The 25,464-nt window shown below is 43.2% G+C and overlaps 1 protein-coding gene across 1 annotated transcript in view; it reads right to left on the bottom strand.

Annotated features, from left to right (window-relative positions):
- Positions 1-1,514: 1,514 nt before the first annotated feature.
- LOC135063450 (zinc finger protein 474-like) overlaps positions 1,515-25,464 on the bottom strand; it is a 41,024-nt gene continuing 17,074 nt past the window's right edge. The window contains exons 3-4 of the mRNA XM_063964209.1: positions 14,069-14,249; positions 1,515-1,824 (exon numbers count right to left, since the gene is read on the bottom strand). Coding sequence (XP_063820279.1) covers positions 1,673-1,824; positions 14,069-14,249 — 333 coding nt within the window. The 3' untranslated portion in view covers positions 1,515-1,672. The remainder of the gene's footprint in view (positions 1,825-14,068; positions 14,250-25,464) is intronic.

The raw sequence follows: 25,464 nt of genomic DNA, 5'->3' as shown, positions 1-25,464 counted from the left end.
TCATTGCGCCTCTTTTTTTCTTTGCGTCATGTGCTGTTTGGGGAGTGTTTTTTGGAAGGGCCATCCTGCGTGACACTGCAGTGCCACTCCTAGATGGGCCAGGTGTTTGTGTCGGCCACTTGGGTCGCTGAGCTTAGTCATCCAGCGACCTCGGTGCAAATTTTAGGACTAAAAATAATATTGTGAGGTGTGAGGTGTTCAGAATAGACTGAAAATGAGTGGAAATTATGGTTATTGAGGTTAATAATACTTTGGGATCAAAATGACCCCCAAATTCTATGATTTAAGCTGTTTTTTAGGGTTTTTTGAAAAAAACACCCGAATCCAAAACACACCCGAATCCGACAAAAAAAATTCGGTGAGGTTTTGCCAAAACGCGTTCGAACCCAAAACACGGCCGCGGAACCGAACCCAAAACCGAAACACAAAACCCGAAAAATTTCCGGTGCACATCTCTAATTTAAACATGCTTGGGATAGGTATATGAATATCCTTACAAAGAATTAAGGTTCAAAAAGGCTTGAGATTGTCTAAAGGATAAAAAAAGGGGCAGACTAGAATGGTTCTTATCTGCTGTCAAATTCTATGTTTCTATGTTTATGTATTTGTGCTGTATTGATGTGCAGGGTTCATGTTGTAGCCCCTGATTGGAAAACAGCGGCACTACTAAAATCTATATTGCTACAATGAGTGGTGATACAGATTTTCATTTAGTGTGTGTTGTACATAAATAGACCCCTATATTACTGGATATTTATTATTTAAATCTAACATTTTTAATTGAAAAACAACTATTAAAAAAAATTCTTATACCCCGTTTGGGTGTAAGTTTATTTGTTTTAATCCAGAAGTATAGAGGTATAGAGAGAGGGAGAAAGCCCCTCTGGGGGTCTGGCGGTGCCATTTAGGTGTAACCGCACCCACAAGATGGCAATGACATGCCCTCCTCAGCACAGATGCTACAGATGGAGAGTGGACATAGTGTTGTGTTAATACCCATTTAATATGAGCAAGTTAAAAAAATAATTATTTATAAAACTGTGTACAGTATATCCAACTTGGCATCAGCCTGACAGAGTGCAAGTGATCAAAGGGTTTTTGCACTAGGTGAGGGAGGGATGTCAGTGGATAAAACATTGCTTGCTTTCAGTGATCTTTTATAGCCTGTGTTTGGCCATTTCTGATGTTGTTAAAATTTTAAAAGCCTTCCATGTTTTCCCATTACAACTGCCCATAACAGAGTAACTGTATTAATAGTTGTTATTTACTCTGATAGTAACTCTTTGACAGAATAGTATAACATTGAATAGACAGCCGGTACAGTGACTGCATCCCAAATAGACACCTGTTACCTGAAAACAGCTGACGATCTTCACTGGATTTCTGCCTGTCCAGAACGCACTGTGGTGCCGCAATTTGAAATACCATAGTTGCTCCAGACATGAAAATTAATATCTTTATTAAAAATATAATGATTTTAACACACTCAAAAATAATGTAGCCTTTACACAGTATCAGAATTTTCTCAGCATTTAATATGGTAACCAATGGTAATCACGTCATTGCCAATATAACAATGTAATGCGTTATCCTGAAGGCACACTTACTGTGCAGAGATTTTACAGTTCCCTCAAGTCCTGTATTACATTATTAGACGGGACTGTGACTCGCACTACTTTGTTTTCTTCACTTTACAGGACCGCTGGTGGACAAGAAGTCTGTCTGGCAGGAAGGTACGTCCACAGATATTGCATGCAACCAGTTGGCTCTGGGCACTCTGCCAGGCAGCCTCATTTAAAGCAACAAGATCGTAGGAGCCTTTTGCTGGAAAAAAAAGACAGAATATCAGTTTTCATTTTGGTTAAGTAAGTAGGAAAACATTTTCAGGAAATACCTGTAGATTTAGCATGAGCTAAATTAACCAAGTCATTGTGCTTGTACAAGATGTTCTGGTTATTGTCTCAGGAGTGGAATTAAAAAACATTATGCCTTATCCTGACGGAACATAACAGAACAATTAGCTACGCATTGTTTATCTGATCATATGAATATTTTCCACTCATTTTCCTTATGGATTGTACTAGTACTCTGATTAAGTACTGCAAGGAAATAAATTGAAAAGTTTAATGTATAAATATATTGCAAAGTAGAAATTAAAAATATAGTTATCACATGAATATACTGATATATATGTTATTGTTCCATGATTCTTGCATTTCCTCATGTCTAGCAGAGTATGGTAGGGTTTCTTAGGTCTGAGAGTCTGTCCTTAAGAAAAATGATAGAGGCTCAGGGTTTGTTTCATTCATACGCAAGCCCCTTTTGCTGACGGATTGTGCTATTTTGTGCCTGCTCCTATGCTAGCCAAGCATAGGCAACAGTGAGCAACTACCGGCAATTTTGGAAGGTGCACATCTCAGCCACATCTCCAGCTGAGTTTGTGTAACTGGGCAACAACTGGGCATTCACACGTAGCTAAAGTGTTTCATGGGCATACTGTACAGACCCCACCCCCCCTTGCGCATTATGTCATGATGTTGTGCACTGAGGGCAGGACCAGTGCAGCAGTGCATGGATTGTCTAGAATACACTCCATGCAGCAGTATTTTACCCCTTTCAGACCGCCTGAGGCAGGTCGCACATGGGAGCACCCAATGTGCGCCCTGCCGCCGCTGACTGCAGCCCGGCATATTACAGGGTTGGTGATGCCAGCGGTGACGCAGTGGGGGCGGTGCTTGGAGATCACATGATCTCCAAGCGCCACCTGTACACAGATTGTGAACGGGAAGCAGGTTGCATTGACCAGGCTCCCATTCACACCGCACAGTGAGCTGGTTTGAACACGTGTTCAACCCTGCTCACAGCCAGGGTTGAAATACCGGCCGGTACTTCAAACCTTGCACCTTTCAGACTGCACATGAACACTGGTTATGCGCGCTCATGTGCCAATAACCCATGTTCAGTGGTGGCGGCCTGAAAGGGTTATAAGTGGCAAGCTGTCTGCCCGTATTGTCCAATTGATTGTAAGGGTGGCACTGCTGCAGCGTTACTGGCTGGGTGACTGCTAGCCAGAACCAAGGATTATGTGATGGCAACGGTGCTACCCACTGAGCCCTGCTCTCTGTCTGGCAGCACTAGTCGCACACCTCCAGTTATGGCCCTGGTTGTAGCATATTGAATAGAGTATCTTTTTCTGGACATTTATTAAGCCAGTGCACATTGGGCAGAATTAAATTGTTTTTCTGCCGGCATCCACTAGATGGAACCAAAATGAAGCTTTTCAATTTTAGCTCTGTTCAAGCGCGATGGCTGATGGTGTCTACATTTTAGCTTGCACCCTCAGTAAGTGAACGATATTGTATCTGCACACACACAATTTCTTAAATAAAGACTCGGAACCGAAGCTCCAAGAGAAAGACCCCAATTGCGTTATTGATAAATATCATTCATTTAGGGGGTGCTGCCAACTACAGCTATGGTAAGTATAGTGGAAAAAGAGAAAAAAGGGCCCTTTTTTATCTTTTTCCACTATACCCTCCGTAAGTGGCAAGCTGAAATGGTGAAAAGTTACCAATTTGGTCAGTTTTAGCTGCTTTATACACTTAAACCCAACCTCTATGGGCAAGATCAGCTTGAAAACGACATACAATTGAATATTTCGATCTCCCGTTACTGTAGATGGGAGATTGGGCTTGATAATCAATTAAATACTGCCCATTATCATGCTGCAGGTCTCCTTTTGTTTTCAAATAGAATATATCTTTTGGATTTTCCATGGGGCATTTTTATAATTTAGTCTAATTTTCTGAATGGAAATACTGTATAGAACAATATAAAATATAAAGAAAAATGAATTGTGCATGAATTCTCCACATCCCCTGTTTGAACTAACCTCTTGTTTATGCAGTTTATTTTTTTTATACGGCTAACAAATTTTTCCTGGCACAAAAGACAATGAAATGCTTTTTTGTTCAATTTGAAATTATTTTTCATTTCTCAGCATAAGAAGAGCAGACGCTATTAATTTCAATAAGGCTCCATGCATTTTTTACATGCTACAATGCCTCTGCTGGCACAGTAAGGATATATATTCAGCCCAGTTTTAATGTAATTCATATTCCAAAACTTGATGTAACAACAAACATTGTTTTCAGGATCTGATTTTTGCTTTGAGTGCAAAACTTTTCCACAATAATTTTCTGTATAATATACCATGTGAGTTTAGTCAAAACAACTTACTAAACCATTACCCAATAATGTCGGTCTTGTTTACATTCAAAATACTAATTTAAGTAAATTCAACAAAGTCACAAACAATAAAAAAACAAATTAGCATCGGCATAAAAATAGCATTCAAGGGGCTCTGGACATTACATTTCACATTTTAGTGTGATTTTCTTTTATAATTGATCTTTGAGATTTTTACTTCTCATAAAAAAATGGTAATTGCCCTATATTTTTAATGTAATCATAAATGTAGGTCTTGAACCGGTTCTTTGAACCAGTGAAAAACTTTAAAATGTTCAATAAATTATTGAACTTTACATAAAATTTAAAATTGAGGTAAATTTGAGTAAAATGAACAGGTTTGACACTGTTTAAGCTGATTCAAACAAATTGAAGTTTTCCATGAGAATGGTGGATTCAAATTTCAAATTCAGTTTACAGTAAAATACAGTAATTGTCACAAGTTCAATGTAAACCAGAAACATTAAAATACTATACTGTATACTGTAGTGTAGCCAGTTAATCTTGAACATATTTGAACAGGCTCGCATATGAATTTTTTAGTTTGTTATAATGTATTTAAACAGCGAGCTATAAGTGCCAACTTTAAACTTTAATTTCCAACCAAGTTAACAGTTTAGCAGTTATAAAATATACACAATATGGTAGTCCAATCATCTACAAAATATTTTTTCAGCCTAGTAATAATAAAAAATTGCCAGAATAGCTGAGTGATGCTCTATACCCTAGTAATAGTGGCAGGTAGTGGTAAGAGTACTCTTACCACTCACCAGACCAGTGCAGGGAGCCTCTCAGAGGGATAATGACCTGATATTACCAGGTCACACATGAGCATTACAATGGAAGCCCCTATTTGGCCTTGCAGCTTAGTCTTCTGCTTAAAAAAAAAAAAATAGAATAAAATAAAATAGATAATTTACTTTGTTTTGACCAAACTTTGGATTTGCTGAAATTGTCTATTTCAATCAAATTTTGAGCTGGCTTAAATAGTTTGAACTTTCAGTATTCATATTTGTAAAATATAAGTTTACAACTTTTGCCCTTGCTTGTAACCAAAAAGGCAATTTAATAGTAAAAGAAAGTGTCAGGGAACATCTAAATTGTTCACCCAAAAGAGGATACACTATACAAAAATAACAGGATAATTTTGGAATTTACAAATATAAACGGTATTGGTAATTGGGCAGAAGCTTTGAGCTGCACTGGATCTTGAAGCAAGTTTGCAAATGACAACTTTAGTATGCTGCATACATTATGAAATATATTGCAAAGAACACTTTGCCAGTGCCCCTCAGGGCCGGCAACAGAAATCTTGGGGCCCGGTACACTGATATTTCTGCAGGCCCCCCACCCAACCCCCCTTGACCTCACACCCACACATTCCTCCCTGTCTGTGCCAATAAATGTATTGAAAAATATTTGACACTCACTGTAATGGCCAGGCAGTCTTGCACTGTCTGTGCTGAGCTGCACCAGCCACCACAGACTTCTTCACTGATCTGACATGCAACCAAACACAAATCCCCAAACTCCTGGAGAACAGAGGACGCACACTTACCATCAACACACAGCTACCGCACCGCTATCTAGACCAGGCTCCGGGTCCCCACAACAAGCTGCCAGCCAGCCTATCTCAGTGTGTCTGCGTGCTGGGCTGGCAGTCTTCCTAGTCGCAGTCCCACTCCTGCTTGGCTGCTCCTCACAGCAGACAGGGCAAGCGGGTAGGAGAGGAGGGGAGGAAGACGCAGTGTCGTGACATCAGTGCACATGGGGACTGGCTGCCGGAGTGCTGGACAGCTGACCTGGGGGTGGGCTGGGGGTGGGCAGTGGGGCGTTTGCCACTAGGAAGTTTTAGCTATACAGAGGGCAGGGCCGCTGCCGGCGCGATGCAGTGATCTATGTAATAATTTAAATCCATGCCATGCTGCCGCTGGACCCTGGGGCCCCTCAGAACGTCGGGGCCCGGGATAGGTGTCCCCTTTGACCCCCCCTGTCGCCGGGCTTGGTGCCCCTTACAGAATTTAGATTATTATATTATTAGTTGCTTTCACCATGTACATACACAGAGTACACACTGACATAAAAAAAAAAAGGAAAACATTGCTATTTGCTACAATTTAAGTACATTAATGAAATATATATTTATATAATTCAATCAAAATATGTCTTTGCTCTCACACCCTCCTGACCCTTGGCCAACATTGCTGGGTGATCATTAGAGATGAGCGGGTTCGGTTTCTCTGAATCCGAACCCGCCAGAACTTCATGGTTTTTTTCACGGGTCCGAGCGACTCGGATCTTCCCGCCTTGCTCGGTTAACCCGAGCGCGCCCGAACGTCATCATGACGCTGTCGGATTCTCGCGAGGCTCGGATTCTATCGCGAGACTCGGATTCTATATAAGGAGCCGCGCGTCGCCGCCATTTTCACACGTGCATTGAGATTGATAGGGAGAGGACGTGGCTGGCGTCCTCTCCGTTTAGAATAGATTAGAGAGACACTTGATTTACTAATTTTGGGGAGCATTAGGAGTACTCAGTACAGTGCAGAGTTTTGCTGATAGTGACCACCAGTTTTATTTATAATCCGTTCTCTGCCTGAAAAAAGCGATACACAGCACACAGTGACTCAGTCACATACCATATCTGTGTGCACTGCTCAGGCTCAGGCCAGTGTGCTGCATCATCTATTATCATAATATCTATATATAATATTATATATATCTGTCTGACTGCTCAGCTCACACAGCTTATAATTGTGGGGGAGACTGGGGAGCACTACTGCAGTGCCAGTTATAGGTTATAGCAGGAGCCAGGAGTACATAATATATTATATAGTGAGTGACCACCAGACACACAGTGCAGTTTATTTAATATATCCGTTCTCTGCCTGAAAAAAGCGATACACACAGTGACTCAGTCAGTCACATACCATATCTGTGTGCACTGCTCAGGCTCAGGCCAGTGTGCTGCATCATCTATATATATTATATATCTGTCTGACTGCTCAGCTCACACAGCTTATAATTGTGGGGGAGACTGGGGAGCACTACTGCAGTGCCAGTTATAGGTTATAGCAGGAGCCAGGAGTACATAATATTATATTAAAATTAAACAGTGCACACTTTTGCTGCAGGAGTGCCACTGCCAGTGTGACTAGTGACCAGTGACCTGACCACCAGTATATATAATATTAGTAGTATACTATCTCTTTATCAACCAGTCTATATTAGCAGCAGACACAGTACAGTGCGGTAGTTCACGGCTGTGGCTACCTCTGTGTCGGCACTCGGCAGCCCGTCCATAATTGTATATACCACCTAACCGTGGTTTTTTTTTCTTTCTTTATACATACATACTAGTTACGAGTATACTATCTCTTTATCAACCAGTCTATATTAGCAGCAGACACAGTACAGTGCGGTAGTTCACGGCTGTGGCTACCTCTGTGTCGGCACTCGGCAGCCCGTCCATAATTGTATATACCACCTAACCGTGGTTTTTTTTTCTTTCTTTATACATACATACTAGTTACGAGTATACTATCTCTTTATCAACCAGTCTATATATTAGCAGCAGACACAGTACAGTGCGGTAGTTCACGGCTGTGGCTACCTCTGTGTCGGCACTCGGCAGCCCGTCCATAATTGTATATACCACCTAACCGTGGTTTTTTTTTCTTTCTTTATACATACATACTAGTTACGAGTATACTATCTCTTTATCAACCAGTCTATATTAGCAGCAGACACAGTACAGTGCGGTAGTTCACGGCTGTGGCTACCTCTGTGTCGGCACTCGGCAGCCCGTCCATAATTGTATATACCACCTAACCGTGGTTTTTTTTTCTTTCTTTATACATACATACTAGTTACGAGTATACTATCTCTTTATCAACCAGTCTATATATTAGCAGCAGACACAGTACAGTGCGGTAGTTCACGGCTGTGGCTACCTCTGTGTCGGCACTCGGCAGCCCGTCCATAATTGTATATACCACCTAACCGTGGTTTTTTTTTCTTTCTTTATACATACATACTAGTTACGAGTATACTATCTCTTTATCAACCAGTCTATATTAGCAGCAGACACAGTACAGTGCGGTAGTTCACGGCTGTGGCTACCTCTGTGTCGGCACTCGGCAGCCCGTCCATAATTGTATATACCACCTAACCGTGGTTTTTTTTTCTTTCTTTATACATACATACTAGTTACGAGTACACTATCTCTTTATCAACCAGTCTATATATTAGCAGCAGACACAGTACAGTGCGGTAGTTCACGGCTGTGGCTACCTCTGTGTCGGCACTCGGCAGCCCGTCCATAATTGTATATACCACCTAACCGTGGTTTTTTTTTCTTTCTTTATACATACATACTAGTTACGAGTATACTATCTCTTTATCAACCAGTCTATATATTAGCAGCAGACACAGTACAGTGCGGTAGTTCACGGCTGTGGCTACCTCTGTGTCGGCACTCGGCAGCCCGTCCATAATTGTATATACCACCTAACCGTGGTTTTTTTTTCTTTCTTTATACATACATACTAGTTACGAGTATACTATCTCTTTATCAACCAGTCTATATATTAGCAGCAGACACAGTACAGTGCGGTAGTTCACGGCTGTGGCTACCTCTGTGTCGGCACTCGGCAGCCCGTCCATAATTGTATACTAGTATCCAATCCATCCATCTCCATTGTTTACCTGAGGTGCCTTTTAGTTGTGCCTATTAAAATATGGAGGACAAAAATGTTGATGTTCCAAAATTAGGGAAAGATCAAGATCCACTTCCACCTCGTGCTGAAGCTGCTGCCACTAGTCATGGCCGAGACGATGAAATGCCAGCAACGTCGTCTGCCAAGGCCGATGCCCAATGTCATAGTACAGAGCATGTCAAATCCAAAACACCAAATATCAGTAAAAAAAGGACTCCAAAACCTAAAATAAAATTGTCGGAGGAGAAGCGTAAACTTGCCAATATGCCATTTACCACACGGAGTGGCAAGGAACGGCTGAGGCCCTGGCCTATGTTCATGGCTAGTGGTTCAGCTTCACATGAGGATGGAAGCACTCAGCCTCTCGCTAGAAAAATGAAAAGACTCAAGCTGGCAAAAGCAGCACAGCAAAGAACTGTGCATTCTTCGAAATCCCAAATCCACAAGGAGAGTCCAATTGTGTCGGTTGCAATGCCTGACCTTCCCAACACTGGACGTGAAGAGCATGCGCCTTCCACCACTTGCACGCCCCCTGCAAGTGCTGGAAGGAGCACCCGCAGTCCAGTTCCTGATAGTCAGATTGAAGATGTCAGTGTTGAAGTACACCAGGATGAGGAGGATATGGGTGTTGCTGGCGCTGGGGAGGAAATTGACCAGGAGGATTCTGATGGTGAGGTGGTTTGTTTAAGTCAGGCACCCGGGGAGACACCTGTTGTCCGTGGGAGGAATATGGCCGTTGACATGCCAGGTGAAAATACCAAAAAAATCAGCTCTTCGGTGTGGAGGTATTTCACCAGAAATGCGGACAACAGGTGTCAAGCCGTGTGTTCCCTTTGTCAAGCTGTAATAAGTAGGGGTAAGGACGTTAACCACCTCGGAACATCCTCCCTTATACGTCACCTGCAGCGCATTCATAATAAGTCAGTGACAAGTTCAAAAACTTTGGGTGACAGCGGAAGCAGTCCACTGACCAGTAAATCCCTTCCTCTTGTAACCAAGCTCACGCAAACCACCCCACCAACTCCCTCAGTGTCAATTTCCTCCTTCCCCAGGAATGCCAATAGTCCTGCAGGCCATGTCACTGGCAATTCTGACGAGTCCTCTCCTGCCTGGGATTCCTCCGATGCATCCTTGCGTGTAACGCCTACTGCTGCTGGCGCTGCTGTTGTTGCCGCTGGGAGTCGATGGTCATCCCAGAGGGGAAGTCGTAAGCCCACTTGTACTACTTCCAGTAAGCAATTGACTGTTCAACAGTCCTTTGCGAGGAAGATGAAATATCACAGCAGTCATCCTACTGCAAAGCGGATAACTGAGTCCTTGACAACTATGTTGGTGTTAGACGTGCGTCCGGTATCCGCCGTTAGTTCACAGGGAACTAGACAATTTATTGAGGCAGTGTGCCCCCGTTACCAAATACCATCTAGGTTCCACTTCTCTAGGCAGGCGATACCGAGAATGTACACGGACGTCAGAAAAAGACTCACCAGTGTCCTAAAAAATGCAGTTGTACCCAATGTCCACTTAACCACGGACATGTGGACAAGTGGAGCAGGGCAGGGTCAGGACTATATGACTGTGACAGCCCACTGGGTAGATGTATGGACTCCCGCCGCAAGAACAGCAGCGGCGGCACCAGTAGCAGCATCTCGCAAACGCCAACTCTTTCCTAGGCAGGCTACGCTTTGTATCACCGCTTTCCAGAATACGCACACAGCTGAAAACCTCTTACGGCAACTGAGGAAGATCATCGCGGAATGGCTTACCCCAATTGGACTCTCCTGTGGATTTGTGGCATCGGACAACGCCAGCAATATTGTGTGTGCATTAAATATGGGCAAATTCCAGCACGTCCCATGTTTTGCACATACCTTGAATTTGGTGGTGCAGAATTTTTTAAAAAACGACAGGGGCGTGCAAGAGATGCTGTCGGTGGCCAGAAAAATTGCGGGACACTTTCGGCGTACAGGCACCACGTACAGAAGACTGGAGCACCACCAAAAACTACTGAACCTGCCCTGCCATCATCTGAAGCAAGAAGTGGTAACGAGGTGGAATTCAACCCTCTATATGCTTCAGAGGTTGGAGGAGCAGCAAAAGGCCATTCAAGCCTATACAATTGAGCACGATATAGGAGGTGGAATGCACCTGTCTCAAGTGCAGTGGAGAATGATTTCAACGTTGTGCAAGGTTCTGATGCCCTTTGAACTTGCCACACGTGAAGTCAGTTCAGACACTGCCAGCCTGAGTCAGGTCATTCCCCTCATCAGGCTTTTGCAGAAGAAGCTGGAGGCATTGAAGAAGGAGCTAAAAGGGAGCGATTCCACTAGGCATGTGGGACTTGTGGATGCAGCCCTTAATTCGCTTAACAAGGATTCACGGGTGGTCAATCTGTTGAAATCAGAGCACTACATTTTGGCCACCGTGCTCGATCCTAGATTTAAAGCCTACCTTGGATCTCTCTTTCCGGCAGACACAGGTCTGCTGGGGTTGAAAGACCTGCTGGTGACAAAATTGTCAAGTCAAGCGGAACGCGACCTGTCAACATCTCCTCCTTCACATTCTCCCGCAACTGGGGGTGCGAGGAAAAGGCTCAGAATTCCGAGCCCACCCGCTGGCGGTGATGCAGGGCAGTCTGGAGCGACTGCTGATGCTGACATCTGGTCCGGACTGAAGGACCTGACAACGATTACGGACATGTCGTCTACTGTCACTGCATATGATTCTCTCAACATTGATAGAATGGTGGAGGATTATATGAGTGACCGCATCCAAGTAGGCACGTCACACAGTCCGTACTTATACTGGCAGGAAAAAGAGGCAATTTGGAGGCCCTTGCACAAACTGGCTTTATTCTACCTAAGTTGCCCTCCCACAAGTGTGTACTCCGAAAGAGTGTTTAGTGCCGCCGCTCACCTTGTCAGCAATCGGCGTACGAGGTTACATCCAGAAAATGTGGAGAAGATGATGTTCATTAAAATGAATTATAATCAATTCCTCCGCGGAGACATTGACCAGCAGCAATTGCCTCCACAAAGTACACAGGGAGCTGAGATGGTGGATTCCAGTGGGGACGAATTGATAATCTGTGAGGAGGGGGATGTACACGGTGATATATCGGAGGGTGAAGATGAGGTGGACATCTTGCCTCTGTAGAGCCAGTTTGTGCAAGGAGAGATTAATTGCTTCTTTTTTGGGGGGGGTCCAAACCAACCCGTCATATCAGTCACAGTCGTGTGGCAGACCCTGTCACTGAAATGATGGGTTGGTTAAAGTGTGCATGTCCTGTTTTGTTTATACAACATAAGGGTGGGTGGGAGGGCCCAAGGACAATTCCATCTTGCACCTCTTTTTTCTTTTCTTTTTCTTTGCATCATGTGCTGATTGGGGAGGGTTTTTTGGAAGGGACATCCTGCGTGACACTGCAGTGCCACTCCTAGATGGGCCCGGTGTTTGTGTCGGCCACTAGGGTCGCTAATCTTACTCACACAGCTACCTCATTGCGCCTCTTTTTTTCTTTGCGTCATGTGCTGTTTGGGGAGGGTTTTTTGGAAGGGACATCCTGCGTGACACTGCAGTGCCACTCCTAGATGGGCCCGGTGTTTGTGTCGGCCACTAGGGTCGCTAATCTTACTCACACAGCTACCTCATTGCGCCTCTTTTTTTCTTTGCGTCATGTGCTGTTTGGGGAGGGTTTTTTGGAAGGGCCATCCTGCGTGACACTGCAGTGCCACTCCTAGATGGGCCCGGTGTTTGTGTCGGCCACTAGGGTCGCTAATCTTACTCACACAGCTACCTCATTGCGCCTCTTTTTTTCTTTGCGTCATGTGCTGTTTGGGGAGGGTTTTTTGGAAGGGACATCCTGCGTGACACTGCAGTGCCACTCCTAGATGGGCCCGGTGTTTGTGTCGGCCACTAGGGTCGCTTATCTTACTCACACAGCGACCTCGGTGCAAATTTTAGGACTAAAAATAATATTGTGAGGTGTGAGGTATTCAGAATAGACTGAAAATGAGTGTAAATTATGGTTTTTGAGGTTAATAATACTTTGGGATCAAAATGACCCCCAAATTCTATGATTTAAGCTGTTTTTTAGTGTTTTTTGAAAAAAACACCCGAATCCAAAACACACCCGAATCCGACAAAAAAAATTCGGTGAGGTTTTGCCAAAACGCGTTCGAACCCAAAACACGGCCGCGGAACCGAACCCAAAACCAAAACACAAAACCCGAAAAATTTCAGGCGCTCATCTCTAGTGATCATATCATCCAACCCATTAAGAACCTAGCAATCTAGTGGACCATTATGCAATAGGTTGCATCTATCTTTGTGTATCAATGCCTATTTCTCTATAGATTGTAAGGGTGTAAGGGTGTGTACACACAGTGAGATCCTTGCTATGCCCAATTTTCACTTGCGATTTCCCTTGAACCTCCCCCCCCCCCCGGAGCCCAGCACCACAGATTTTGACTAACTTTTCTTGAGATATGGACTATGTGTGCTTACGATTTTGGCTTATGTGAGATTTTGGCTTATGTGAGATGTCATTGACATGTGAGATGAACTAGATAGTACACCGATCTAGCAAGGATTGACTTGCCTGCACAGTCTATCTTTTCTTGTGATGCCGACCTGGCGGGGCCGCGCATCGGGATCGAATTGGGATCGCAAGGTGACTTTCACCTTGCGATCTGCACTAACTTTTCTTGCGATTTTGACTATATAGTCAAAATCGAAAGAAAATATCTCACCATGTGTACACACCCTAAGCTTGCAAGCAGGGCCCTCCTTCCTCTATGTCTGTCTCTTTATGCCCACTGTTGTTCTAATTGTAAAGCGCAACGGAATAAGCTGCGCTATATAAGTAAATAAATAATAATAATAATGATAAAATAAATAAATAAATTTTACTCCTGATTTAGGAAATTGTTCAATTACCTATCAATTCTACAGTGTATCTACAATGGTTTCAGCACATCTTGCATAAAATTATCAGCTGTGCATAAATTAAAGTACTCAAATTTGACTAAAATGGTTGAGAATATTTAATGTTAAAGAACATAGAAGATCACAGAGTATCAAGTGCAGTTTTTCTTCTGCCTTACCCCCAATCGCTCTGACTTCTGGCTTCTTTGGTTCAGGTCTTTGCAAATTCTTAGGTAATTTTTCATTTTCCAGATGCCACTTCTTTAAGCACTGGGGTTCATGGATGTTGATAGATTTTGTGCCAAACTCACGGCCACATATGTAGCATACAACTGTGGGTGGTGGTTTTATTACTGCAGGCTGTAAATAGAAATATTTTCAAAAATAGTATTTGAGTACGCAAACTTTTTCTAGTAATTTAAAATGAACTTTAAGCGAGCCCATGCTAGTTGGGCATATGTCTGCTTGTTTATTTTGTGTAATATAAAAACACAACTTTGTGTTGCACATGCCAACAAAAAATAAAGCTTATGACTAAGTCTGTATGCAGGAAAAAGGGAGGGAAGGGAGGTCAAACAAGGTCTGAATAAAGTAAGCACATGTTCATTTAATTGCAACTGAGGCAGACCCACAGAGAGAAATACATACAGCATGCCCTGTCATTTGCAGGTGCCTGAGTACATGCACTGATGATGATGGCGATGAGGATGGTGATGATGGCCCATGCTAGCTAGCCGCTTCTGATTGCTGATTTACCTCTGATCTGTATATGGACAGTGTTAAATAAAAATGAAACTCATATTCACCATGTGAAATTTGATTAAATACAGACAGAAAAACAATATGAAAATAATGATTAAGTTCAAATAACACAAACACCTGTTTAAAAATCATATGGGAATTTCCTTGCCTGCTGTACACTGAATGCAAATAGAGACATTATTATTATCATCATTATTATTATTATTATTATTATTATTAGTAGTAGTAGTAGTAGTAGTAGTAGTAGTAGTAATTTATATAGTACAGTACTTGTGGAAAGGCTCAAAAGGTACTCATAGGGGTATATTTACTAAAGTATGGGTTTAAAGAAGTGGAGATGTTGCCCATAGCAACAAATTAGATTGTAGCTAGTATCTTCTAGAAGGTGCTAGATAAATGATAAGTAGAATCTTTACATCTATAAACCCACACTTTAATAAATATACCCCATCCAGTCCTATGTAACTGCCAATCATCATCATCATCGTCATCATCATCATCATCATCATCATCATCATCATCATCTTCATCGCTTACTTTGCACCAAGGGTTGAGCTCCCACCATATACATGCCTCCTGATAGATGTGAAGCTGCATATTGGGGTCCAAGTTACATTTGCATGAACATGCCCTTACTATAACCGATCTATACTTTATGCCAATTCCGCCTCCGTTCCGCCTCTCTAAGTGCAAGGAATCATAAAACACAAGATGCAACACACTCTTCATAGGTGGGGAAAGTAAAACTATTTTGTTTTTATGCACAGTAAGAAAATCGGATTTCACACAAAAACATGCTGATATAAACCTAAATTTGGCTATTTAGCAATTTATGTTTTCTTATTATCTTTATGTTATGTTTTCTAATAATTGTTAAAGTTGAAAACAAACCTGATTTGAACCCCATATATATATTTCTCTGGTATATTAAACTGCTCACATAAATGAACCTGCTACATGTAAAAATTATGTGCGAGCGACTGTTTAATGGTTAAGAACCTGTTTTGAGTGCCTTAATGTACAGTACTTGGACAGATTGTTTAATGTACAGTACTGGACAGACTGCTTTTGTGGAAACCCATCATTATAAGTTGGTATGGATTCATACAGAATGCTTTGATGTACAATAATGTTATATTCTGTAACATACTTCCACATGTGCAATATTGTTTCTGTCTGTAAGCTGAACAGACTCAGGTTAGCTCTCGATTTATTCACAGTTTTGCATTTTATTATATTTTTTAATAAACTGATTCATTTGAAAGATACTTAGAAGAGCTTCTCATCATTATATAGAACAGTGGTTCTCAAACTGTGTGCTACGGGACACTTGCAGGGGTGCCTTGGATTGGTGGTCGAGGACCAACTCAAATTATTTATGGTCAATGTAATAGGCAAAACCAGTACTGGTGGCTGTCAGTCATAAACTATATGGACAAACATGGCTATTATAGTCTACTTTTTTTTTAGCATGCATTTTGTTTATTACAAGGTATAAACTTACACCATTTAAATAATACTGAATCAAAAGTTATATTTGAATAAACTTAATTTAGTAAGAAGTACACAATAAAGGAGTTTCTTTATTTTTGTCTTTTATATCTATATACAGTACTGGACATTACTGCATCTTTTGCACCACCAACACCATGGATACACTAACAGATGTTTCTGCTGGTGTAATTATTGATGCCCTTTAAGTACATTTCCAGACAGTGCAGAATCTACCCCCACTCTCTTAAAATATACTTTGCAAAACCATTAATGAGTGACAAGATCTACACTTTTCCATGTATTTCCAAAGTGTGAGTAATAATCCTAGGTGAATATCGTCAGCACTACAGTATATTGCCCTATTGTCTTTAATTTCCTGCATTTCACTTTTGCCCCTAGAATTTAGCTAACTAGCATCACAAATCTTCTTCAGCTGCTCCATTGACTGTCATGGAGAGTTGGTCTTTAGTACAAGCAATAGATCAACATTTTTAGGGATTCAGTTACTTCAACAAAAGCAACAGCCAACCTAAGAGACTGATACATTTCAGAATTTATGAAGTGTTAATAGAGGCATCATGAAAAACTAGACAATTTTATGGAGCACTGTAACACAAAGCCCACAGCACTCCTAATGAATGTTGACTTCTTTATGAAAAATGTTAAAGCTAGTAGTGAGAGAAGAAAAAACACCATTTGTTTCCCAGGTTACGTAGCTTCATTGATCTAGTTATAATATGTAAGTTTCATCTTTTACATCAAAGGAGAATAGCTTCAATTCCCAAGCAACTCACAAGAAAGATCATTTGCAAAGTCCAGGGGATTTTGTTTGTCTAAGGACTTTATACGGAGGTGCTTGTAAGCATCCGGCTTATATTTCTCTTGTACCTGAATGAGAGCAGGAACTCCAACTGGCCCTGTATGTATGTATGTATGTGACAGCATTAGTGCTGAAGTTGGCTTTACTAAATAGATTTTAATTGACTGCCTATAATGTTAATTAACAATGTATATACTGTATATCTTAATCACAAGATAAATCTGGAACCAGACACATCTCTAAACTCCTGATCGGCTCTAAAGCAGTAACTTAGCATTTCTCTATGGCTGGTTTGCTTGATTGTTGGTGAGCAACCAAACTAACTTTAAAGATTTTACTCTGCGCTAACACCCTCACCACTCACATAAAGACATGAATTTACATCCTTAGAGCTTTTCTAGGGGCTGTATATCCACTGTAACATGGGCCGCTCAATCATTTGGTCTTCCTTTGATCTGCAGGATAACCTGAGGGGACTTCCGTGCTGGAGTCCAGTGGCGGCTGCGGCTTAGAAGGAGTGTGATGTCTTATGCTGAGTCCCGGGTGCCACATGGCACCTGATGCACACAGCACTGCCAATCCCCATGGGAACCAGCCAGCACATATATTATATACATTAAACATGTATGTTTATATGTGCTAAGCAGTTCCCTCCTGCACTATATGGTTGGCGCTGCAGCCGTCACTGCTGGAGACTGAATAAAGCTGTACGAGATATACAGATAATATATATCTGTGCAACTGCAAATATATCTCAAATTAAATTTAACTGCAGATCTCCAGCTATTTAAGGTGTTGGCAGCTCATAAATCAGTAGTAAGAGGCGCAATCATCAATTGTGACTGATACCCACCTTAATTTAAAAGTTACAATGGCTGGGGCAGATTCATAATATACCCACCCAGGACAGATCTATAAACAAATTATGAACTTGAGAGGGAAAATCCAATTAGATTTTGACAAGGGCAAAACTGAATTTTCTTTGGGTTTAAAGACTATGTATATTCTGGAACCAAATGTATGCAAATACGGGTGATGCAGAGACAGATGCATGTCATTTGCATCTACATTGGTTGTGACTGACAAGAAAGGGCTATAATAGGCAATTATCATGTAGTCAAAGGTTAGAGAGGACATGCCAAGGCATCAGCTCAACTTAATGCAGTTATTTCAGTTTCGCCCTAAACCAGAGGTTCCCAAGCGCGGTCCTCAAGGCACCCCAACGGTCCTGGTTTTAAATGTATCCATGCTTGGCTACAGGTGACTTAATTAGCACCTCAGTCAATTTGATTTAACCATCTGTGCTGAGCCATGGATATACCTAAAACCTGGACTGTTGGGGTGACTTGAGGACCGCAACCAAATGTTCTTATCACAGATCTATCTCCTGGCTGAACATTGATATCAAGCTCATTGCAAAAGTGTTGGTCAATGTTTGGCCTCAGTATGTCACAACACAAGGCTGCCTCTTGTCTTCCCTCATTAATGCCCTTTGTATAGAACCATTGGCTGCAAGATCTGATTGGAGCCTGAGACTACAAGTAATTTGAGTAGTCTCCCTTACTCCAATAAATAACAGTTACAGATGTTTGGTACTGCATACATAGTGTTTTATGTATCTTTTGATATAGATATTACAATTATGCAAATTTAAAATGCATTTTTAAAATTATTATAAAAGAAGCAGTAGGAGAAATGGAAGTATGGCATATTGCTGTATATCAGCCCACTTTGACTACTGGGTTTTAGCATACCTTTCACTTACCTTTAAAGAATAAAAACTGTGAACATTTAATCAAAGTGAGCAGCCAACTGGGATTGTCTGTTTATTATTTCTATTAACTGTATAATAAACTCTATTGTTTATGCTTTGATTTTATTTGTCTATGGGGCTATTAGAAGCGATCCGTTATCGGCAAATCAAAATGGACGGATATTGAGATTTTTGACCAATGGTCAATATTGTGGTATCTAATTAGAGGGTTTTATGATTGGCCAAAAATGGACCCACGATCATGCAATAACACATGGGATTCGGGATAAGCTCCCGATCCCTTGTGTTAACGTTGCTTCGACAGGCCACTTATCGTGGCTTATGCTTCGGGTGCCTGAGACAATGCCAGAATAGGGGGGAGGAGCGCGCCGATCAGGGCTAATTGGATAACCCCCCGTGATATAATTACCACGGGTAATTGGATACCTCCCTATTTTTCCATATTATTGTATTGTTATCTGCTGTTATTAAAAAAGAAAAATAAGAAAATAAGTTTATGGATTATTCTCCAGAAAGTGAACATAAAGTCCCATGCATCACACACTTTTAATTTTTATTCCTTTTAAAGTGGTCTGTTAAGAAATTGTTATGATATGAAAACTTAATTGCTTAGTAGCAATGCATTGGCGTTTCTGTAATGGGTGCAATGTGTGCGGTGCACACAGGCCCCTGGGTCCCCACACTGCACACACTGCACCCATGTTAATACCTACCTTTCCGGAGTCCAGTATTGCGGTCGCGGTGGAAATCGCTGCCAAAATGGCTGCCGCACATTAGAGATGAGCGCCTGAAATTTTTCGGGTTTTGTGTTTTGGTTTTGGGTTCGGTTCCGCGGCCGTGTTTTGGGTTCGACCGCGTTTTGGCAAAACCTCACCGAATTTTTTTTGTCGGATTCGGGTGTGTTTTGGATTCGGGTGTTTTTTTCAAAAAACACTAAAAAACAGCTTAAATCATAGAATTTGGGGGTCATTTTGATCCCAAAGTATTATTAACCTCAAAAACCATAATTTACACTAATTTTCAGTCTATTCTGAATACCTCACACCTCACAATATTATTTTTAGTCCTAAAATTTGCACCGAGGTCGCTGTGTGAGTAAGATAAGCGACCCTAGTGGCCGACACAAACACCGGGCCCATCTAGGAGTGGCACTGCAGTGTCACGCAGGATGTCCCTTCCAAAAAACCCTCCCCAAACAGCACATGACGCAAAGAAAAAAAGAGGCGCAATGAGGTAGCTGTGTGAGTAAGATTAGCGACCCTAGTGGCCGACACAAACACCGGGCCCATCTAGGAGTGGCACTGCAGTGTCACGCAGGATGGCCCTTCCAAAAAACCCTCCCCAAACAGCACATGACGCAAAGAAAAAAAGAGGCGCAATGAGGTAGCTGTGTGAGTAAGATTAGCGACCCTAGTGGCCGACACAAACACCGGGCCCATCTAGGAGTGGCACTGCAGTGTCACGCAGGATGGCCCTTCCAAAAAACCCTCCCCAAACAGCACATGACGCAAAGAAAAAAAGAGGCGCAATGAGGTAGCTGTGTGAGTAAGATTAGCGACCCTAGTGGCCGACACAAACACCGGGCCCATCTAGGAGTGGCACTGCAGTGTCACGCAGGATGTCCCTTCCAAAAAACCCTCCCCAAACAGCACATGACGCAAAGAAAAAAAGAGGCGCAATGAGGTAGCTGTGTGAGTAAGATTAGCGACCCTAGTGGCCGACACAAACACCGGGCCCATCTAGGAGTGGCACTGCAGTGTCACGCAGGATGTCCCTTCCAAAAAACCCTCCCCAAACAGCACATGACGCAAAGAAAAAAAGAGGCGCAATGAGGTAGCTGTGTGAGTAAGATTAGCGACCCTAGTGGCCGACACAAACACCGGGCCCATCTAGGAGTGGCACTGCAGTGTCACGCAGGATGTCCCTTCCAAAAACCCCTCCCCAAACAGCACATGACGCAAAGAAAAAAAGAGGCGCAATGAGGTAGCTGACTGTGTGAGTAAGATTAGCGACCCTAGTGGCCGACACAAACACCGGGCCCATCTAGGAGTGGCACTGCAGTGTCACGCAGGATGTCCCTTCCAAAAAAACCCTCCCCAATCAGCACATGATGCAAAGAAAAAGAAAAGAAAAAAGAGGTGCAAGATGGAATTGTCCTTGGGCCCTCCCACCCACCCTTATGTTGTATAAACAAATCAGGACATGCACACTTTAACCAACCCATCATTTCAGTGACAGGGTCTGCCACACGACTGTGACTGATATGACGGGTTGGTTTGGACCCCCCCCAAAAAAGAAGCAATTAATCTCTCCTTGCACAAACTGGCTCTACAGAGGCAAGATGTCCACCTCATCTTCACCCTCCGATATATCACCGTGTACATCCCCCTCCTCACAGATTATCAATTCGTCCCCACTGGAATCCACCATCTCAGCTCCCTGTGTACTTTGTGGAGGCAATTGCTGCTGGTCAATGTCTCCGCGGAGGAATTGATTATAATTCATTTTAATGAACATCATCTTCTCCACATTTTCTGGATGTAACCTCGTACGCCGATTGCTGACAAGGTGAGCGGCGGCACTAAACACTCTTTCGGAGTACACACTTGTGGGAGGGCAACTTAGGTAGAATAAAGCCAGTTTGTGCAAGGGCCTCCAAATTGCCTCTTTTTCCTGTCAGTGTAAGTACGGACTGTGTGACGTGCCTACTTGGATGCGGTCACTCATATAATCCTCCACCATTCTATCAATGTTGAGAGAATCATATGCAGTGACAGTAGACGACATGTCCGTAATCGTTGTCAGGTCCTTCAGTCCGGACCAGATGTCAGCATCAGCAGTCGCTCCAGACTGCCCTGCATCACCGCCAGCGGGTGGGCTCGGAATTCTGAGCCTTTTCCTCGCACCCCCAGTTGCGGGAGAATGTGAAGGAGGAGATGTTGACAGGTCGCGTTCCGCTTGACTTGACAATTTTGTCACCAGCAGGTCTTTCAACCCCAGCAGACCTGTGTCTGCCGGAAAGAGAGATCCAAGGTAGGCTTTAAATCTAGGATCGAGCACGGTGGCCAAAATGTAGTGCTCTGATTTCAACAGATTGACCACCCGTGAATCCTTGTTAAGCGAATTAAGGGCTGCATCCACAAGTCCCACATGCCTAGCGGAATCGCTCCCTTTTAGCTCCTTCTTCAATGCCTCCAGCTTCTTCTGCAAAAGCCTGATGAGGGGAATGACCTGACTCAGGCTGGCAGTGTCTGAACTGACTTCACGTGTGGCAAGTTCAAAGGGCATCAGAACCTTGCACAACGTTGAAATCATTCTCCACTGCACTTGAGACAGGTGCATTCCATCTCCTATATCGTGCTCAATTGTATAGGCTTGAATGGCCTTTTGCTGCTCCTCCAACCTCTGAAGCATATAGAGGGTTGAATTCCACCTCGTTACCACTTCTTGCTTCAGATGATGGCAGGGCAGGTTCAGTAGTTTTTGGTGGTGCTCCAGTCTTCTGTACGTGGTGCCTGTACGCCGAAAGTGTCCCGCAATTTTTCTGGCCACCGACAGCATCTCTTGCACGCCCCTGTCGTTTTTTAAAAAATTCTGCACCACCAAATTCAAGGTATGTGCAAAACATGGGACGTGCTGGAATTTGCCCATATTTAATGCACACACAATATTGCTGGCGTTGTCCGATGCCACAAATCCACAGGAGAGTCCAATTGGGGTAAGCCATTCCGCGATGATCTTCCTCAGTTGCCGTAAGAGGTTTTCAGCTGTGTGCGTATTCTGGAAAGCGGTGATACAAAGCGTAGCCTGCCGAGGAAAGAGTTGGCGTTTGCGAGATGCTGCTACTGGTGCCGCCGCTGCTGTTCTTGCGGCGGGAGTCCATACATCTACCCAGTGGGCTGTCACAGTCATATAGTCCTGACCCTGCCCTGCTCCACTTGTCCACATGTCCGTGGTTAAGTGGACATTGGGTACAACTGCATTTTTTAGGACACTGGTGAGTCTTTTTCTGACGTCCGTGTACATTCTCGGTATCGCCTGCCTAGAGAAGTGGAACCTAGATGGTATTTGGTAACGGGGGCACACTGCCTCAATAAATTGTCTAGTTCCCTGTGAACTAACGGCGGATACCGGACGCACGTCTAACACCAACATAGTTGTCAAGGACTCAGTTATCCGCTTTGCAGTAGGATGACTGCTGTGATATTTCATCTTCCTCGCAAAGGACTGTTGAACAGTCAATTGCTTACTGGAAGTAGTACAAGTGGGCTTACGACTTCCCCTCTGGGATGACCATCGACTCCCAGCGGCAACAACAGCAGCGCCAGCAGCAGTAGGCGTTACACGCAAGGATGCATCGGAGGAATCCCAGGCAGGAGAGGACTCGTCAGAATTGCCAGTGACATGGCCTGCAGGACTATTGGCATTCCTGGGGAAGGAGGAAATTGACACTGAGGGAGTTGGTGGGGTGGTTTGCGTGAGCTTGGTTACAAGAGGAAGGGATTTACTGGTCAGTGGACTGCTTCCGCTGTCACCCAAAGTTTTTGAACTTGTCACTGACTTATTATGAATGCGCTGCAGGTGACGTATAAGGGAGGATGTTCCGAGGTGGTTAACGTCCTTACCCCTACTTATTACAGCTTGACAAAGGGAACACACGGCTTGACACCTGTTGTCCGCATTTCTGGTGAAATACCTCCACACCGAAGAGTTGATTTTTTTGGTATTTTCACCTGGCATGTCAACGGCCATATTCCTCCCACGGACAACAGGTGTCTCCCCGGGTGCCTGACTTAAACAAACCACCTCACCATCAGAATCCTCCTGGTCAATTTCCTCCCCAGCGCCAGCAACACCCATATCCTCCTCATCCTGGTGTACTTCAACACTGACATCTTCAATCTGACTATCAGGAACTGGACTGCGGGTGCTCCTTCCAGCACTTGCAGGGGGCGTGCAAATGGTGGAAGGCGCATGCTCTTCACGTCCAGTGTTGGGAAGGTCAGGCATCGCAACCGACACAATTGGACTCTCCTTGTGGATTTGGGATTTCAAAGAACGCACAGTTCTTTGCGGTGCTTTTGCCAGCTTGAGTCTTTTCAGTTTTCTAGCGAGAGGCTGAGTGCTTCCATCCTCATGTGAAGCTGAACCACTAGCCATGAACATAGGCCAGGGCCTCAGCCGTTCCTTGCCACTCCGTGTGGTAAATGGCATATTGGCAAGTTTACGCTTCTCCTCCGACAATTTTATTTTAGGTTTTGGAGTCCTTTTTTTACTGATATTTGGTGTTTTGGTTTTGACATGCTCTGTACTATGCCATTGGGCATCGGCCTTGGCAGACGACGTTGCTGGCATTTCATCGTCTCGGCCATGACTAGTGGCAGCAGCTTCAGCACGAGGTGGAAGTGGATCTTGATCTTTCCCTAATTTTGGAACCTCAACATTTTTGTTCTCCATATTTTAATAGGCACAACTAAAAGGCACCTCAGGTAAACAATGGAGATGGATGGATTGGATACTAGTATACAATTATGGACGGGCTGCCGAGTGCCGACACAGAGGTAGCCACAGCCGTGAACTACCGCACTGTACTGTGTCTGCTGCTAATATATAGACTGGTTGATAAAGAGATAGTATACTCGTAACTAGTATGTATGTATAAAGAAAGAAAAAAAAACCACGGTTAGGTGGTATATACAATTATGGACGGGCTGCCGAGTGCCGACACAGAGGTAGCCACAGCCGTGAACTACCGCACTGTACTGTGTCTGCTGCTAATATATAGACTGGTTGATAAAGAGATAGTATACTCGTAACTAGTATGTATGTATAAAGAAAGAAAAAAAAACCACGGTTAGGTGGTATATACAATTATGGACGGGCTGCCGAGTGCCGACACAGAGGTAGCCACAGCCGTGAACTACCGCACTGTACTGTGTCTGCTGCTAATATATAGACTGGTTGATAAAGAGATAGTATACTCGTAACTAGTATGTATGTATAAAGAAAGAAAAAAAAACCACGGTTAGGTGGTATATACAATTATGGACGGGCTGCCGAGTGCCGACACAGAGGTAGCCACAGCCGTGAACTACCGCACTGTACTGTGTCTGCTGCTAATATATAGACTGGTTGATAAAGAGATAGTATACTCGTAACTAGTATGTATGTATAAAGAAAGAAAAAAAAACCACGGTTAGGTGGTATATACAATTATGGACGGGCTGCCGAGTGCCGACACAGAGGTAGCCACAGCCGTGAACTACCGCACTGTACTGTGTCTGCTGCTAATATATAGACTGGTTGATAAAGAGATAGTATACTCGTAACTAGTATGTATGTATAAAGAAAGAAAAAAAAACCACGGTTAGGTGGTATACTATATACAATTATGGACGGGCTGCCGAGTGCCGACACAGAGGTAGCCACAGCCGTGAACTACCGCACTGTACTGTGTCTGCTGCTAATATATAGACTGGTTGATAAAGAGATAGTATACTCGTAACTAGTATGTATGTATAAAGAAAGAAAAAAAAACCACGGTTAGGTGGTATATACAATTATGGACGGGCTGCCGAGTGCCGACACAGAGGTAGCCACAGCCGTGAACTACCGCACTGTACTGTGTCTGCTGCTAATATAGACTGGTTGATAAAGAGATAGTATACTCGTAACTAGTATGTATGTATAAAGAAAGAAAAAAAAACCACGGTTAGGTGGTATAT

The sequence above is a fragment of the Pseudophryne corroboree genome, chromosome 1 (genome assembly GCF_028390025.1).
Source record: "Pseudophryne corroboree isolate aPseCor3 chromosome 1, aPseCor3.hap2, whole genome shotgun sequence".
In the NCBI taxonomy this organism is placed as follows: Eukaryota; Metazoa; Chordata; class Amphibia; order Anura; family Myobatrachidae; genus Pseudophryne; species Pseudophryne corroboree.
Note: the sequence above shows the minus strand (reverse complement) of the source record. Positions and strands in the feature narration are given on the sequence as shown.